The sequence below is a fragment of the Lucilia sericata genome, unplaced genomic scaffold (assembly GCF_015586225.1).
Source record: "Lucilia sericata isolate MDLA Ls3-8-SP2 unplaced genomic scaffold, ASM1558622v1 Contig000009F_arrow, whole genome shotgun sequence".
NCBI classification, from domain to species: domain Eukaryota; kingdom Metazoa; phylum Arthropoda; class Insecta; order Diptera; family Calliphoridae; genus Lucilia; species Lucilia sericata.
In genome coordinates, this window is record NW_023994049.1 from 147,085 (window position 1) to 167,500 (window position 20,416).

At 33.1% G+C, this 20,416-nt stretch overlaps 1 protein-coding gene across 2 annotated transcripts in view; it reads left to right on the forward strand.

Annotated features, from left to right (window-relative positions):
* LOC119602724 (protein aubergine) overlaps positions 1 to 20,416 on the forward strand; it is a 51,288-nt gene that overhangs the window by 9,841 nt on the left and 21,031 nt on the right. The window contains exon 2 of one of the 2 annotated variants that reach the window (XM_037954403.1): positions 13,879 to 14,016. The exons of the other annotated variant lie outside the window; for it this stretch is intronic. Within the exon in view, the coding sequence (XP_037810331.1) occupies positions 13,879 to 14,016 (138 nt within the window). The remainder of the gene's footprint in view (positions 1 to 13,878; positions 14,017 to 20,416) is intronic. 2 annotated transcript variants of the gene reach the window in all.

Below are 20,416 nucleotides of genomic sequence, written 5' to 3' on the forward strand. Positions count from 1 at the left end.
AGAGAAACTTTGAACTTGATGGTGGCTCTATTTCATTGAACACTGTATATCAAAACTGATGGAAACATTTGTCTAAATGTGATTTTTCTTGTCCCTTGCACTTATGAATTCTATCGACTTTAAAACATATGTATATTTAAGCTGCCCACTCTTTTGTTGTTTACTAATCAACGATGATGGAAATGTTAGGGTTGACTAATCAGACTTGATGGATAAATCCATCACTGTTAACAAATAAAAAATAATGTATTTATCGGTCATTGTTGACTAATCATTAGAGTCCGACCGAACTCAAAATTTCGTTCGGTACCGAACGCCGAACCCGAACTTCGGTAAATTTGAAAGTTCGGCCGAACCCGAACTTTGTTCGGTTTTCAAAGTTCGGTGAACACGAACTTTTTTTAAATGAAAAATAATACTTTTTATTTTTGGTTTTTAAACGATTTATTGACAATGATATAATTATCTGTAAGAGCACGCTGAGAAAAAACATGGTTGTGATAACCATGTTCTAAGAGCAACATATTATGATTAAAATTATGATTGTAGTCTAAACATATTATCACAGATAACCAGATAAGAAACCATTGACAGCTGTCAAAAAAGTAAATTCGAACCGTATGGTTTTGTTTACATTTTTTTTACCATTTTTGAGTTCCGCCATTAGGTAAAATTTTAGAAATGAAAAAATAAAATGTATTAAAAAAATCGATGAGTGTGTGAGATTAGCTGTATGATTGTTTTCATCGCTCGTTTGAAAAAAATAGCAAAAAATGTAAACAGAAATTGTATGTAAAAAGAAATTGTATGTGAAGAAGAATTGCAAAAAAAATAAGATTAAAAAGAAAACAATTATTTTATTAAATATTTGCTTAGATTCTAATTAAAAGTGTACTGGATTTTCAATACACTATCAACACCACGAACAAATTTTTTGACTTGCATGTACAGTAAAACCCGTTTATTTGATTTCAACGCATATTTTTTGAAGTTCGATATAAAAAAGAATAAATTTATTCATGGGACTAAATAGTAATTCGTTTTAACCAAGAATTCTTTATAAAATATGTTTTTGTATCAAAATAGTTATCAAAATTCCGGTAATTAAGATGAGTTCGTAAAGAACAAGAAAAAGTTATAAATGGGTTTGACTGTAATGCAATTTGTTTTTTATATTTGAATAAAATTAAGTGTAAGGTGAAGAGAGATGGAAATATATCTTTATAAATTTGTCCCTCTTTTAAATCTCCCGTGGTTCATTTTAGATTTTCTTTTGTTGATTTTTCGTAAAATTTTTTTTGTTTGCCTCCGCCATATTGCTAAAATCAGCTGATTCCAGTCTATGAGTAGTCTATGCATATTATCGTTATTGTAACAATTTTAAAATACCATATGATGAAATATCGTCAAAATATTTCATCATGATATTTTTGTACTTATCATAATATTGTTATACATGATATTATGATCCAATGTTATCAAAATTTCGTTTTAAATATGTATCGAATTCAAAATGAATTTTATCGAATCAGTAAAATAAGTTTTTAAAAAAGTAAAAATATATATATACAATACTTAACACAATTCGCAAATTTCAATTTGCCAATTTATATGAAATTTTGGTTCAAAAAAAATTTAAGTATAATTTCATATATATTTTTAAGCCTGTTATGAACGTTAGTAATTTTCTAAAGCGAACATTATATGGAGGCCATGTCCAAATGTAAACCGATTTTGTCCATTTTGAATACCAATCAAACTGCAACAATAGTTTAGGTCCTACCGTTCTTTCAAGAGACTGACTGACTGACAGACATGTCTAGATCGTTTGAGAATAAGAACCTAGAAAATTTCGATGTTACAAATGAAATCAAAAATTTATAATCGAAACTAGATAATTCAAATTAAATGTTTCACTTTTCTTAGCTTTTTAATCAGTTTCTGGTTAACAGTTTTTCAAATCAGCCGAAAAAACGAACGGTTAAAAAGGCGTTTTGTACCTATGTATATCCGAAATTTATTGTACAGCCAGGATGTATGATAACTCCTGTAAACAGATTTTCAGCATTTTTAAAACTTTTTGATGATATAAAAATATAATGAAAAAAAAACATTTTATAAAAAGTTCGGCGTTCAAAATTTCGCCGAACACCGAACATTGACCGAACCTCACTTTTTACCGAACTCCGAACCCGTACCCGAACGTTCGGTCGGACACTACTATTTTCTCGGGAATGATTTTGGTACAAATTTTGTCGAAAACAGCAATTATGTACACTGAAAATAATCCATGCTTAACTTTACGAAAAAAAATTTTCGTAACTACTTTTTTCGTAATATATACGAAAATTTCGTGTATAATACGAAATATTGTTTAATCAACCCCTCTTCTAATTTTACGAAAGTACGAAAACCTGTCGTAATATCTTTTTTCGTGAATATTAAGAAACTTTGTTTTCTTTTACAAAAATAATTTCGTTAAGGCATGTAATATTTAACGAAAGTAACGAATTTTTTTCGTAACAAAATTATTTAGTAATACACAAGAATTATTTTTGATTTCACAAAAAAAATTATTTTGTTACGATTTTTTTTGTCACTTTCATAATTTTAAGCGAGTTAAATTAAACGTAATTTTTAATTTAATTTTTTTTTTATTTTTTTTTTTTTTTTTTAATTCGCAATCTTTTTCTAAATTTACAATAATTATTTTAAAAGAACTAACATATTTATGTCTTTAAAAAAAGTCGTAAAATAAGACTTAAGAAAAGGTAAAAAATAGAACCGTATTTTGTTTTCCCCATTTTAAAAAAATTTGTTTTATTTTTTGGGTTAGATCGTATTGTCTCTACACTGGTATTAATTCCTTCCTTATCTACCTAATAACCAAAACGAATAATAATTTTTTTAAACTTTTTGAACTTGTGTTAAATTTAACTTAGCTTTAAATTATTTTTCCTGTTTGTCACTTTTAAACCTCCTAGAGCGGGTTAAATTTCAAAAAATTTAAATATTGCTGGAAATTTGTGTAAAAAATCGTTTCGGCTTTAAATCTTCTCAAAAACTAATTTTATATAAAATTCAACAATGTAAAGTAATTTCTTTCATTATCTGTTTATTTTATTTAAGAAATTTTGAATTTGGGACCCCTGAATCAGCTGTCTGGAACCATACCCAGTAAAAAATTTTTAGACTTTAGGAAGCTAAAAAGGGAAGTAACTGCATCTGTATTCGCTTACTATTAAGCCTTACTGAGAAGCAGGAAATAAGGGAATACCAATGATAGGAGTAATTTTATAATGTAAGCTGAAAAAAATTAAAAGCTTACTACTATCCCTTACAGAGAAGCAGATTGTAAGTGAAATATTTAAATAATATTTAAGCTTACTAGTGGGAATGCTTCCAAGTGGGAATTCGCTATATAAAAATCATGCCTTATCGAAGCAGGTTTGTAAGGGAGAAAATAGCTTCGTTCCCTTACAAACCTGCTTGCATGTAAGCTCCAATTTTTACTGGGTATATATTATATATGTATGTATATTAAACGGCAAAAAATAAACTTTGTCATAAAAATAGTAAGAAAGTATAGTCGGGAGTGACCGGTCATATGATACCCTACACCAGTTATGAATATTAAATGTGATTTATTTTCCGATACATTTAAGCAATTTATGGATGAAAAACTAATTTTTTGAGAGGCTTTATATGGGGGGCTAGGGGGTAAATATGGACTAAACTGCATAAAGTTTTGTGAATGTATTTATATTTATATAATATTTATTTGTGCAAAATTTCATCGCGATAGTTGAGTTTATAAGTTAATTTTGTGCATTCAAGTAATTTTGTATGGGAGCTAGGGTCAAATGAGTCCCGATCTTTATGAAATTTGGCAAGGTCATCAAAGATTGTATAAAACTTAGTTATGCAGCTTTTTATCGATATACAGGTATATTTAACATAATTATGAACTTAGAAGCCCTTTTTGGGGGGTTCTGTTGTACGGGGGCTAGGTCAAATAATTGACCGATTTTAACCATTTTCAATAGGCTTCGTCCTTGGGCCAAAACGTGTGTGCCAAATTTCATCCAATTATCTTGAAAATTCCGACCTGTACCTTGCGCACAAGGTTTACATGGACAGCCAGCCAGTCAGCCAGACGGACGGACATAGCTAAATCAACTCAGAAAACGATTCTAAGCCGATTGGTATACTTTGGTATACTTTAAGGTGGGTATACCCTACCCCACTAAAGTGGGCATAAAAATTTTAAAATAAAATTCAAAAAATCCGTTTAAAAAATCTTACCTTATGTCACCTATGCAATACTATGAATCGTTTCTATTAGTTTTTTCAATGACAAATTTTTTTGAATACCAATAAAATACGATAGAGCAAGAAAATCTATAAAATATATATGTATATCATATGAAAGAAGAAGTGCTTCAAATTCGGGTGTAAAACCTATGAATTTTACATTATCGTGTCATTTCAGGGATGTTGTTCATTTTTGGCAACTTTGAACTACATCTAATCTTATTTTTAAAGGCAGTAAAAATCCGATATTTGGATGTCAAAAATAAAATACATTCTCTTAATGACACGCTTATGTAAATTTCACTACTCTTTCACCAAATCTTGATGTACTTCAAATATGTTATTTGTAATGACTTTTCCACATCTCTTTCCTCACTTTTAACTTGGGTTTCATTTGTAAGGATATATTTGGTTTATAAAAGTGAAACATATGTAATCGCATTTTAAGATGTAGTTTATAAAGTATGACATTATTTTTTGCTGGGTAATATAACAAATAATTATCATCAACACTTTCCCCTGTTATTTAGAGTTGACACTTTCCAAACCCAATAATGAACAAAGAAGTTTTAAACGTATTGGCTGAAGAGGTTTGATCATGATATCAGCTAGTTGATTCGAATTTGAAATTTGCTGGACATCTAGTTTACGTTCAGCTACCTTTTCTCGTACAACGAAGTGCTTAATAGAAATATGTTTTGTTCTGTGATGGAATTCTGGGGTTTGAGATAAACGAACTGTAGAAGCATTACCTACCTGCAGTACCGGCACATTTTGAAAGTTTACAACTTCAGAATATAGACGACTCAACCAGTAATAGTTTTAACCTTAACCCTAGCTCTGGCACAAGCACGCTTGCTTACTGGAAATACATTATAAAATATTTACATTTGTAAATAGCGCCAGAGCTAGGGTTAAATACCCACTTACATGGTAAGGCCTTTCTCCCTTTTGGTAAATTTGGCATCTCCCAAGTTTGGTTTGCTTTTAAGGAATTAAGTTCAGAGTTCATAGCTTTTAACCACATTTTATTCTCATCATTAATTAACGCTTCGTTATAAGTTGATAGTGTTTTTATTTTACTAATAAAATGAATACATAATCATCGTAATAGCTTTTCTTGATTATTGTCCTATCTCTCAAACGTTTAGAAAGTGGAACATATTCTTCAAATGATGTATCATCTCTTCTACGCTTTTGCCTTTGTACAGTTTCCACTTCTGTTGTACTATCTTCAGATATTTCGAAGTATTCTTCATCATTTTCAGCTTCTTCTAGAATATCTTCAGAATGTTCAATATCTTCTTCATAATCAGCATCTTCAGCGATAATATCTTCTGGCTCCTCTTCATATATTTCAACTGGATTTCAAATGTAGGTTTATAATTTTTAAATGGTAACTTAACTTCAGATGTTTCTTCAGGTGCATTTTGCAATTCTCTTTGTTTATCAGGAATTTCTTTTATTTCACTTGACATCCTTTTATTTTCTCATCGAATATTACATCTCTAGATAATTCAACGGTATTTTTCTCTTTCTTATAAATTAATATAAACTTTTATAGCCTTTTTGTCTAACTTCTTTCTCTTTTGCTTCGGCAATTGGAAATAACAAGTAGATCCCACAATTCTTATTTGTTTAATGCGAGGTTTCTTGCCTATCCACAATTCATAAGGAATGATGTCTTCTATAGACGTTTTACTGGTTCTATTTAAAATATAAATGGCACTATTTGCAAATTCTGCCCACAAAGCATCTGGAAACGTAATTTCGGAAGTTGAGTACATAAACGTTCTGGCCATCTCAATAATTGTCCGATTATCTCTTTCAGAACAACCTTTCTGTTGTTGTAACATCTAAAAGTATACAATAATCTAGTTGGGGGGTTCTACATCAATGTTCAGTCCTACTTTAACTGGATGCGTCCATAAATATATTGGACAGAGGGAAGTAGAGTTGGTTGAGCAGTTGAATATGTGGTGGGTGTCATGAGGACCCTGACCACATGCAGGACATTCGTTGGGGAAAGCATGGTCTATACGTGACCAGTAGACATTGAGCCTGTTGCTCCATCCCATGAGCGGTGGGCGACCTCCAAGTACGACATTCATGCGGTATCCTGCGACCGCGGAATTTATGGCGTCTCTATGAATGTCGTTCAAAGCTGCCGAATACGAGGACTGATCCAGTGGATCATGCACATATCTGCATATGTTTTTCTCGTATATACGAAGATCCTTCCTGACATGCTTCGGGGGAGTATCCCACTGTGAGATGTTAAAGTTGGGATGACTTCTCCGATGACATCCCAGGAGGAACTGTTTAGTCAACATGACATTGTGTTCCTTGACTGGGAGAACCTTCGTTTCCTCGTACAGGTGATGTTCCGAGGTAATTTGTAGGCTGCCTGTTACAGTCCTTAGGGCGGCATTTTGGCAGCTTTAAATGTTTCCACTGGGTATCACTGAGCAAAGGTGACCACACTGGAGCAGCATAATTAACCACGCGCAGTGAAGAACTTATGTATTTCATGGAGATAACCATTCACCAGAACGCATAATTCATCAATGTTGTACAATCGTCCGCATATGAAATCACTTCCACGCCTTGTGGAGGTGCGGGGAGTTTAGAGAGGTAGAAGTTAAACAAAAGTGGCGATAGTACTCCACCTTGAGGTATGCCTTGTTTAGCTCTACGGGGTTTGGAGCGTCTGTCTCTAAACTCCACGAACGACTGACGGCCACTCAGATAATTTACGATCCATCTCTTCGTGTTGTTGGGCATTGTGGATTGCAGGATATCCTCGAAGAGTGTGGCGTGACTGACAGTGTCGAAGGCCTTCGACAGGTCAAGAGCTACTAGGACCGTCCTTTCACAGGGCCTCTGCTGATTTAAGCCTTGTGAGGTCTGAGTGGCAATGGCGGTTAATGCTGTGGTGGTGCTGTGCATTTTGCGGAAGCCATGCTGGTGACGAGCTGCTGTTAGGTGGTTGGACAGCTGGGGGAGGAGAAGCGCCTCAATAGTCTTCGCGTCTGGTGATAGGAGGGATATCGGCCTGTATGATTGTCCCTCCGTCGCGTCTTTCCCAGGTTTTAAAATGGAAATAAATCTACCCTTTTTCCAGGCTTCAGGTATTACGAGGCTGCTCACTGACTTGTTGAAGGCCATAGTCAGGTACTCAACTCCCCGCTGAGCAAGGTGTTTTCACATCAGCATGAATATTCCGTCGGGGCCAATCGCCTTAGATGGTTTGGCGTTGTTGATGACGTCTGCAACTTCCGCTGGGGTGAAAAGCTGTGGTATGTCCGTGACTGAAAGGTTGTGAAGTTTGCGAACAACGCTTCGTTTCGCCTTGTCTATCTCTGGGTGCTCAATGAATTGCCGGCAAAATGCACGCGAGCACCCTTCAGGTTCGGAAATGGGGATGTCTGCAAACTTAATCGCGACCCTGTCATCCTTCTTCGTCGGGTTGGAGAGACCTGAGAACTGTAGACCACAACTTAGTAACACCCGAACTCAGGTTGCAGTTCTTCAAGTGATCTAGCCATCTTTTCCGATGGTCCTCATTTACCAACCTGCTGGGTTGGTATTTCGGATGTCATCTCTTTCATCTGCAAGCCTGGCTGCTTCTGCTGGAAAGTGCGGCCGCACTACGGATATACGACCAGCAGGTATACAGCGAGCAGCTGCTGAGATGACGGTTTCGCGGAACTTCCTCTCTGAATGGTATACGTTGGGGGGTAAATTTGGATTACTGAAGATGCGTTCGGTGAATTCTCTGAAGCCGTGCCAGCCTGTTTCTTTTGGTTTACGTATTGACTGTGTTCAGAGACGATAAAATCGTTATGTCGATCAAGACACGCAATTATGGGTAAGTGGTCTGATCCTAGAGAAACTACGGATCGCCATGTTGCGTAGTTGATCAAACCAGCACTCGCTTGTGATGTCGGGCGAGCTAGTGCAGCTACCCATAATCCGTGTGGGGACATCATCATTCAGGGTGCAGAAGGTGGACTCGTAAATTTGTTCCGCCCGCAACGCACCTCTCTGGTCTTCCCCTAAACAATAGTGTCAGAGCTGATGGTGGGTGTTGAAGTCCCCTAGGTCAAGACGCATATCGCCGTCTAACAAAGTCCTGATGTCGGGACGGTAGCCTGTTGGACAGCTGGCTGCAGGCGGAATATAGACATTATAGAGCTCTAAGTCGGTTTCTCCCGATCTAACTGCAATACCTTGAACTTCAAGATATTGGTTTCTGGAGTTAAAATCGAGAGAAAGAGCTCTATACTGCACGGTGTTATGAATGATGAATGCAATGCCCCCATCGTTACTTCTGGTGCTGCCTTTTCGGAGAATGTTGTATCCGTTACAACTTTGCAGACTGGAATTGTTCGTCAGTTTCGTCTCCTGGACCACAGCGACCACGACGTTGTTGTGATGCATATATCGGGTTATATCAGCAGTTGAACTGCAATATGGATATCAGCCCAGGTCTCCGGAGTGCAATCGAAGGTGTTAGCGGTGACGGTAATTATTGTTGCTGCTGCTGTTGTTGTGATTGCAGGGGAGAGGGCGGAGGGGTAGCACTAGCAATCATACTTTTTAATGTATCCTTTACTTCTGATTTTTGAGCAACGAAATATCCATATCGAAATTTGGTAAAGTGATCTAATTATCGTTTTCCTTTATAAGAAGGTGGAAAAGGTCAGCATACATCAGTTGTTATTAGTTCTCCTGGTGTTGTTGATTGTACTATTGTTTCAAATGGAAATCTATGTGCTTTTCCATACACACATGTCTTACAGATTTCAGAATCGCATTTTGTTTTTATACCTAATATGTTTTCCGTCATCTCTCATGGTATTGTTGCAGGCTTGATTTGTTAATAGCAATATTAACCTTTTCTGGAGGTATTGGTTTAATATCGGCTTTATACAAACCACCACTTTCTTGACGATAGCCAAAAGCATCACTTCGCCATTTACTTTTAATGTGCACTTAGTTGATGTTGAGAAAAATAAACTGTTCTTGTTCTTATCTTGACATGCTAGTACAGAAAATAAGGTCCTAGATATACCAGGAACGTACCAAACATCACCAAGTTTAAGCTTCACGTTTTGATTGTCAACTTTAGAATCAATTTTTATTACACCCTTGCATATGGCTTTCAATGACTCACTTCCTGCTGTCTTTATATCATAAGGCATCTTGAATTTTTCAAAATCGACAAACATCTCCAACGAATTCGTTACATGTTGCGTAGCTCCATTGTCTATCCACCAATCATTATTTGAATCCACTGTATTTATTTCATTGCAAATGAGAGGTAGACTAATATTATTGTTTTGCTTTTATCTTTGGGGGGACGACCGTCTGATATCCATTTCTTACAATCTCTCACCCAATGACCTTTTTTTTACAATAATTGCATGTAGTTTCTTGTTTCTTATCGTCTTTCTTGGCTGTCTTGAACTTATCATTCCTTTTCTTGTAGCTTTTCACAACTAAGGCTTCTTGTTCTTCGTGTTATCTTCAAACTTGCGAAAATTTCGTTTATTTGTTATTTCATCAAATGATCTTTCTTCGTTTTTAGTTAGCATCTAGCTGCTCTTAAAGTTTTCAAATTGTTCTGGTAATATTTGCATAGTTTTACAAACCAATAATAATTCGGGTAACGGCTGCTCGTTTCTGCTTTTAAGCCCATTATTAAGTTCACTCCACAAACCTTTAAGTTTCGCAATATGCATTGACACATCTTGCTTAGGAGACCAACCAAATGAAAAAAAATCGGTGAAAATTTTGAAAACTTGATCCTTTGATGAGGCTTCATATAATGATTTCAAAGCTTCCCATTTTCTATCGATGACATCTAGAGCTCGATCGTTTCATAAATCTCTGATTTTTCTCTTCCAAATCGGCCAATCAGTTTCTCCCGCTAAAGTCTTTATACGTTTAGAAAATCCATCTTCTTAATGTTAAAAGTTTGAACTGGTGAATTCACCCCTATCGCCAATCAACATTTCACGTGAAATATGATCCTTTTTCACTTTTTTCGTTCATAAACTTTTTTGTCGTGAAAAAAATTCCCCTGTTGTGAATGAAATGTCCACAACAACACGATAGCAATTTTCTCTTGAGGGGAATGAAAATTTCAAGAGAACAAACATTTCACATCTATTGGCGATAGGGGTGATTATTATGAAAAATATAGTTATACAATATAACAAAGAATATGTACATGATCAAAACAAACTATTTAAACATAAACAGTATTAAGAAGTGTTAATTATAATATAACAAATAATTACATTAACAATTTTGAATTTGGTGAAAATCGCCCAAAGATAAATCAAAGAAATTGCGACATAAAATTGGAAACGGCCATTTTTATTAAGAATTATTTAAGTTAAATCTAATTTTGATGAAAATTAATTTTAATTTAATGTATAAGAAATTTTACATCAATGTTTTTAGAACTTATAAAGAAAATAGGCCAAAGAAATACTCTTGCCCAGCGTAGATCCATTTTTAATCTTCATAAAGCTTGTAAATCGTAAAAGGATAAAAGAAAACAGCCCTATTCGTCACTTAAACCGAATGCTTATGCTTTTGTCTTCCTTGGATTAAACTTAAGTTTATTAACGGTGGACCAAATAAGGGTCTGGTTCAACACATAATTCATTGCAACTTCATGTGTATCAATCAATAAATTCCTTATCCCCGCTAAATTAATGTCGGCGAACATAAATGTGTGACATCTATTATTACCTATAAATTTAGAATAATCATTAACATACAATAAGAACCATGGGGACAAAATAGAGCCTTGTGGCAATCCACTGGCATACTCCTTTACTGATGATTTAATACCCTCTAAGCAAACATATTGCCTTCTGCCAAATAAATATGAGTAAATGAGACGACATGATACGGAGGAAAATTAAATTGGGAATGCAACTTATTCACCAAAATGTTATAATTAATTGTATCGAAGGCCCTACTTAAATCAAGTGAAATTAATGTTGATACTCTTTTATTTTCCAAATCACTACGAACTTTTTCAATTAGTGCTAGCAATAGTGTTGAAGTACTCCCACCTGCTCGAAAACCAAAATTGCTACCATCTAATAATTTTCTTGAGTTTACTTGGTTTATGATTTGGTCCTTAATTATTGCCTCAGACACTTTTGCCAACGAATTCAAAACGCTTATTGGTCTGAAACTTTCCAATACATTTGTCCCTATTTTCTTTTTAAGTGGTACATTACGGGAAATCTTCCATTCATTAGAATACATTGAGGTGGTTAAAATTGTGTTGTAGATATACATAAGGTAACATTCAATGAAGGGTTATATTTTCTTCAAACATTTTACGGGAATATTATCAGGACCTAGTGAATTAGATTTTACAAGAGAAAAATGGTATTTAAGTTCAACCCTTTCAATACATCTAAAAGTGAATCCTGTATTCGAAAAAGAAGTAAAATCAGGCGTGGAATCAATGTTCTCAGACTGTGATACAAAGTAATTATTAAAGGTATCAGGATCATGGTAATCCAAAGGATTGAAATCTTTCCCACCAATCCTACTATTAAGAATCTTACACATTTCTCTATTATCACAACTATCAAATCTTGAAGATCAGTATTCAGCCTTATGTCTTCTCATAATTTTCTGCACTCCGTTTCTATATCTACAGTAAGTCTTCCAAGATCTAGAATCTGAATTCTCTCTGTATGCCTTATATGCTAAGTCCCTCATATTTCTGGCATCATTATTAACATCTTTTAAATTACAGAAATTCATGTCATCCTTAATTTTTTACCTTAGTTGGAACAACATCATGAATAATATTTATCAAATTGTAAAATATTTGTAATTGAATGTTCGAATTATTCGTATGATATACATACAGTGTCTCTCATAAGTATTCGAATTTAGGTAAACTATGAAAAGAAACCAAATTTAATAATATATTTTGTGTGGAAAATAAATAAATTAATTTGTTATATTGTCTAGATAGTCCTTAGTTTTGATATCACGCCCCTTAAAACTTGAAAACTTTACATTTACTTAAATTAGTTGTGCTTTTTTTAAAAAAAGTCCATGAAACTACTTCACAAAAGTATGCGAATTTTTCCTGTATTTCATATTTGATCATATTATACGATACACAAATTTTAGAATCGCATGGTTTTATGCTTAATATTGTTTTAAGGGGTTACTATCAACCGCATGGATATATTTTTGACCCATTTGGTCCACAATTTTGGGGGATTTGTATCCTCTTTTCATGTAATATCATTAAAATGGCGATTTTTGGCTATATTTGTATGTTTTCACCCTTTTTCCAGAGATAAAACCAAAATTTAATATTGGAATTTAATAGAACCCATAGGGTATCTAAAAATAATATTTTTTGTTATAAGGATCTGTACTTCAACGTTCCAAGATGTATTTTTGGTATCCTTTTTCAGTTTCTAATTGAATTATCTGGATCATAAGTCCCTTTTCGTACCTCTAGGGACGATATTTTCCGACAAAGTTGTCTAGTGTATATTCATGCACATATTGGCACTAATGTATTTTAAATTTTCAATATATTATAGCGGTATACAACCCCAAAACATGCCTTAACAAAACGTCATCCTATATAGTAGATCTCAGTTTTTACTACTCGTAACTTTCACGCTTATGTTGCCCGTTACAATAACACTGTAAGTCCTAAATTTTGGTTTTAATTTGATCATAGTAAATAATATTTAAACACATATCAACATTTTTGATGTGATCATAATGATATCGTGCCATGCAGCATGGAGGACATTGGTATATAAAAATAATGATTTTACTGTTTTGAATGGTGCTTCTTCGAGGCATGTTTTGGAGTTGTACACTTCCACAACACATTGAAAACTTAAAATGTATAAAAGCTGATATCTAAAAGAATATATACCAGAAAACTTTCCCCGAAAATAGTTGATCCTAGTATTATAAAAATGGACTTAAGTTCCAATATATTGAATTAGCGACAGAAGAATGATCCGAATAATTTATCTTGGAACGTTTAAATACAGATTCTTGTAACAAAAAATATTATTTTTAGATACCCCAAGGGGTCTTTTAAGTCCCAATATCAAATTTTTGTTTTATCTCTGGAAAAAAGGAGAAAAATTTACAATTATGGACAAAAATCGCCATTTTAATGATATTACATGAAAAGAGGGTACAAATTCCCCAAAATTGTGGACCAAATGGGCCAAAAATATATCCTTACCGTGGATAGTAACCCCTTAAAACATTATTACGCATAAAAACCATTCGATTCTAAAATTTGTGTTGCGTATAATATGATCAAATATGAAATACCTGAAAAATTCGTATACTTTTGTGAGGCAATTTCACGGACTTTTTTTAAAAAAGCACAATTAATTTAAGTCAATGCAAATTTTTCAAGTTTTAAAAAGCGTGATATCAAACATAAGGACTATCTAGACAATATAACAAATTAATTTATTTATTTTGCACACAAAATATATTATTAAATTTGGTTTCTTTTTATAGTTTACCCAAATTCGAATAATTATGAGAGACACTGTATGTATATCCTCCCAGACTGGCGAAGACAAAATATTTGAAACCATAATCAATAATCGTATGCGGGAAAACAAGAGGAAGGCAAGGCGATTAGGAATAATAATGGTAAAAAAAATTACCAAAATGGTAAAAAAAATCATGAACTGACCTGAGAATGTAATCAAATCAAAATTACTAACAAACGCAAAGTCAATTAATGATGTCGTATTGTTTCATCTATAAAAATGAGTAGGTTTTTGATTATGTAAATAAGACAAATTAATACTTTGACAAATTTCTCTAATTAGATTTGCCCTTGAAGGTCAAAAGAGGTTATTATTAAAGTCACCTAAACCATCCAAATTTCCATGTGGTGAATAAACAACGCCCACCAGAATATCTCTATCCCCACGTCTTACCTCAACAAAAAGACCTTCAAAATAATTTGGATCTGAAATTCGTAATATTTCCCTCACTCGCAAACCAACTTTTACATATCGGTAACTTAGTACGCAAACGTAACAAGTCCACTTTTTATAGAAATTGAGATTTTAATGCAGACTGGTAGTATAACTTGAAAAACACATGATATAATCAAAAAATTACCTTTTTTTTATACTTTAATCATGTATTTTTGCTCCGGTATGCAAACGTGCTAAGTCCTCAAAACAATAAAAATATACAAAGAAAAAGTGCTAAGTCCTTACAATTTGCTATTATAAATATAATGTTACAAATCAACTTTTATATAACTAGTAATAGTGTGGATTACTGTAATTTATTAATTGGCCAAAATAAATAAAATAAAATAAATAAAAAACAAGTAAGAGTATTATATTCGGCAATGCCGAATCTTATATACCCACCATCAAATCATCCTTATAAATAAACTATGATATTATCGATCTATGTTGAATCATGTCGATATTATTATGAACATCAGGGAAATATTTGAAAATCTTTCGAATTAAAAATATTAATTTTGTTTGATCCAGTATTTATAACCATAAACTGTTTTTTGTAAGGGTGGTTATATGGAAGGTAGATTCAATTATGGACCTATCCTTGTCGGTTTATACAATAATTATTTGTATCTAATGTAGCTGTACTTGTATCTTTAATTCAGTCATGGGGTTTAAAGTAATTATCTGAAGGAAACCCAAAATGGGTGTTTGATTAGTTATCGACCGATCCTCATCAAATTCGGTTGAAAAATTCCAGTTCCCATAAAACTACGGTAATTTGGAAGAACTTTTGAGCCATACATGAGCGTTAAAGTGGTTCTCTGGAGTGAATCTTATATAAGGGTCAATTATAGACCGATGTTTATAAACGTACATAAATTATGTTCGTAAGTCGTAATTTTAAGCAACTATTGAGAGTTAGTGTAATTTTACTGAAGTGGTCATTTATCGATCATCGATTCATCTTCATCAATGTCGGTAGGAAGATTTCAGTTCCCATAACACTTATGTTGAATTGTATATATCTACTCGTATTTTTATGCCAGTAATGAGCGTTAAAGGCGCCCCTATAGGCCCACCCCCCGTATAAGTCAATTATTGATCGATACTTCTAAAATTTAGAACGATTTTTGTACATACAAATATTGTTTATGTCGCATTTTTGAGCCAGTAATGACCTTTAAAGTAATTTTTTATTGGGGACCTTAATAGGGGCATAGGGTAGGGGTTCATACAAAACTTGTTTATGTGAAATTTCATACCTTATATGGAGGGTGGGGTCAGATATGAGCATTAAAATCATTTTCTGAAGGGGACCTTGTATTGGGGGTAGGGTCAATTATGAACCGATCCTTATAAAATTTTACGAAGAGATTTATATTCTTATAAAACATGTTTGTGCCGAAATTCATCGCTATTGATGCTTTTCTTAGCCAGTTATGGGCGACAAAGTCATTTTCTAAAGGGGACTTTATATGGGGGGTAGGGTCAATTATGGACCGATCCTTATAAAATTCTACGAATCGTCATGTCTATCATTTCTAATTACATTATAATTTGGGATACTAATAGATCCATCCGATATATATGATTTCAGCCAAGTTTCTCAGACAGCAATAATATCCAAAACCGAATCTTTCATTATGTTTTTAAATTCATCAAACTTGGAATTTCGTATAGATAGATTTAGACTTCTGATATTAATATTCTCTATTTTTAAACGATTACTAAAGTGTAAAGAAATATTTTTCAGTATGCTGTTATCATTTACAAATGTACCTAAGTTTTCCATCATTAAGTTTATATTAATTACTAAAATATTCTATAAATGTAAATTACAATTTCATATTTCATAATATTAATTAATAAATGTTAATATACAAAGTAAACCTGAATTATTTACGATATTAATAGTATAAATCAATGTTAACTAAAAAAAATATATATAAAAAATGTAACAAGCTCCCGTCATAATTTTAAGCTATGCACTTGGCATAGCCTAAAATGACTAACTTTCGGTCTATAGAATTGAATTCAGTTTATAAAAAAATAATAAAATTTAAAGTTGTAAGATTTTATAAATTGTAATTCGAAAGCATGGGAGAAACATACTCTGCATCATACTTTTTATTAAAAAAAAGTATGACCAGGCAAATGCAATATTAAAATGGTGTATTACATACCCAGCAAAAAATAATTGATGTCATACTTTTCAAACAACATCTTAATCACATCTAAAAATACGATTACATATTTTTCGCTTTTATAAACCAAGTAAAAAGTGAGGAAAGAGTTATAGCAAAGTCACTACAAATAACATATTCGAAGTACATAAAATTTAGATTAAAAACCAATGAAATTTACATAAGCATGTCATTGAAAGAATGCAGTTTATTTTTGACGTCCAAATATTGGATTTTTACTGCTTTAAAAATAAGATTAGATGTAGTCTAAAGTTGTCAAAAATGAACAACATCCCTCCAATGACACGCTAATGTAAAATTCATACCCAGCAAAAAATAATTGATGTCATACTTTACGAACTACATCTTAATCACATCTTAAAATGCGATTTCATATTTTTCACTTTTATAAACCAAATATTTCCTTATAAATGACACCCCAGTTAAAAGTGAGGAAAGAGATGTGGAAAAGTCATTACAAATAACATATTTGAAGTACATCAAGATTTGGTGAAAGAGTTGTGAAATTTACATAAGCGTGTCATTAAGAGAATGTGTTTTATTTTTGACATCCAAATATCGGATTTTTACTGCTTCTAAAAATAAGATCAGATGTAGTTCAAAGCTGCCAAAAATGAACAACATCCCTCCAATGACACGCTAATGTAAAATTCATAGGTTTTACACCCGAATTTGAAGCACTTCGGGTTACTAGTTGTGATGAAAATTCTACATCTTTTTCCACACTTTTTTTGCTGGGATAGTAATTATAAGTTATTTAAAAATATGCTCAGCATTTCTTGTATATTCAGAAATCCCAAAGAATTCATAAAATTCTCTTATCGAGAATATTTTTACGTTGTCATCATTAAATGTAATTTTGGCTTTTGGTTTTGGCTAAAGGATTTTTTTTATTTTATTTTGCTTACGCAGTTTACGACAGTTATAACAAAGTTTCCCGGCTGGTGGTGTCAAATGATCGTTCAAGAAGATTCTCTTTTGGATGTCTGTATCAGTAACCTCCGACGGTTTTAAAGTTCTGGTTTTAATGTAGTTGCTCATGATGGCATCTCTTTTGAACATGGAGTTTAATTTAACCAACACAGAATTCCCATTATTAATGAAGAAACATACATTAATGTCAGTTTCAATTAAATTGACATTCAAGTGTTTAAAGATGTTTTGAACTGCATTTATTACATTCCCAGCAAAAAAGTGAGGAAAAAAAAGTAGAATTTTCACCACAAATAACATACTTGAAGTACTTCCAATTTTGGTGAAAAACCTATGAATTTTACATTAGCGTGTCATTGGAGGGATGTTGTTCATTTTTGACAACATTGAACTACATCTAATCTTATTCATAGATGCAGTAAAAATCCGATATTTGGATGTCAAAAATAAACCACATTCTTTCAATGACACGCTTATGTAAATTTCATTGGTTTTTCATCAAAATTTGATGTACTTCAAATATGTTATTTGTAGTGACTTTTCAACATCTCTTTCCTCACTTTTAACTAGGTTTTTATTTGTAAGGAAATATTTGGTTTATAGAAGCGAAAAATATGCAATCGCATTTTTAGATGTGATTAAGATGTCGTTTGTAAAGTATGACATCAATTATTTTTTGCTGGGTTGGGTTGATTTTTGGGTAAACCGTTTATTATGATGTCACATCGATTTAAGCGTTTCTGGAGTATATCGTTTTGATTCTTCACCATTTGAATCATATTTTGATGTATTTTACAATGATTTTCAATATTGGTAAATTTCTTTGTAGTTGTAATATCCAGGTTTGAAATCATTACATTGCATTTGTTGACGTTAGCTTTTAATTCGTTGTGCTGATTGTTTAATCCTCGTTTAACTTCCACCAAAATAGTATCAAACTTTTTTTGTACACCTTGTAGCCCTTTTTTAATTCTTCACGAAGGGAGATATCCCCATCATCATTTTTAATACAATTGCCGGCTTCAACGCAAAACAATATGTATTTAAGGTTGTAAATGCACAAAAAGAATAAAACACAAAGAATTATTAGTTTTATAAAAGGAGAAGAAGTGCTCTTTAAGGCTTCTATATGACGAATGATAAACAACTACTCATTTCTAAGTATGGAGGCTAACAAAGTTTAAATACAGTTAGCGGTTTACTCGTTGAATTAGTAATAGTTTTCCATCAAAGATGTAAACTAAAGTAGTAAATCATTAGGATTTACACTTAGAGGAAAAATACCGCAAATAATCGATTTGTACTTAAACATTGCCGGCCCCCTTGCAACACTTAAGGTGTTGTAACTAAATAAATGACGAGTCATTAAGGACTCTCGTGGACTGTTTTTCCAAATTAAAATGAGCCATGATCAGACTCCAGTTTTTTCTACTTGGGTCATTATGGACCCGTTTGAGCCATGATGAGACTCTGGTTGAGCCATGATGAGACTCTGGTTGAGCCATTAAGAGACTCTGGTTGAGCCATGATGAGACTCCGGTTGAATCACCTTAGTGATTGCTGAATTAAAAATAATTTAGGAAAAGGTTAGTAAAGTAAATTGATATATAGTGATCATTTAGGAATTCGAAACAACAAGTCTGCCATACAAAGCGATCAATAGTAAAATTACTTAAAAATTCTTCTTTCCATATTTTACGATTCTATTAATACAGCGTTAGGGATAGACGTAAATCTCGAATTATCTATATTTAAATATCACCTCGTAAAAGGTTACAATAAGTGTTTGCACGTAGTGCCTTGTCGTAGACAAAATGAAAAATAATGATTTACAAACATTTTAATTAGTAGCGGTTCTATTACAGATTGATAAACTAACTAGTTCCTACATCATTTGGGTTCATTACGATTCCATGTTGGAATGTATCTATTTTTAGTTTGCCTATATCTTTCGTTCGTAGGGGATGAATTAATACTATTTACAGGACCGGTTAATATCCAACCAAATACGGTTTTTTGAGCCAATAATGATCCTAGTACTTTTTTTCTAATTCCGGGTAAAATAAGCTTGGGGGTATACATCAGCTCCTAATAATGATTCCACGGGTCTGCTCCCGAAAGGATTCGAATGTGCCAAATGAAGATTTGGCAATTTGTCGGCATTAACCGAAACCGAAGGCAGATTTCCCGAAATGTTTGGCAAAACAGATGCCGAAGTGTTTAATAAAAATGATGAATCAGTACTAGAACCTATTATCAAATTACAAGTCTTCGTCGAAATGGCCGAAAATTCCTCATTTACGCCTGAAAACTTCGCTGTTTCGGAAATGGTTGGCAGCTTTAATATTTTCATCAACTTTTCAGAAATAATAGTACATTCTGAAGCAGGGTCAATTAAAGCTCTAACTTGATATCTACAACCATTGAGTATCAAGTCGACTGTTGCTGCACCCAAAAGAACAGAATGATTTCTACGAGTATGGTATATTTGTCGTTCAGTAATGGTGCCTGTCGTAGTAGGTCTTCCAGCTGTTGTACCTGACAAAATGGGTCGTTGGTCATTAAGAGTTGGATTAGTGGGTCGTAGAACCACACTAGAATTGTCATCTAATGAATTAGCTAAATTACCCAAAGGAATAGAATGGTTTTGACTAGCTTGAAATACTTGTCGTTCAACTATAGCGCCTGACGTAGTCGGTCTTTCTACCAATGCAGTTGACAAGTTAGTAGGTCGTTGGTCATTAGGAATGGGATTGTATGGTCGTAAAACCATAGAAGAATTGTCATCTAATGACTCAGGAAGTGCAGTAGTGAAGTATGGTGCCGCTTATTACAAATAGAAAAACGATGTATGAAATTTTTTAACCGTTCTAAATCTCTCAGGAATAGACATTCTATCAAACTGACGGCAAAAACGAAGTAAAT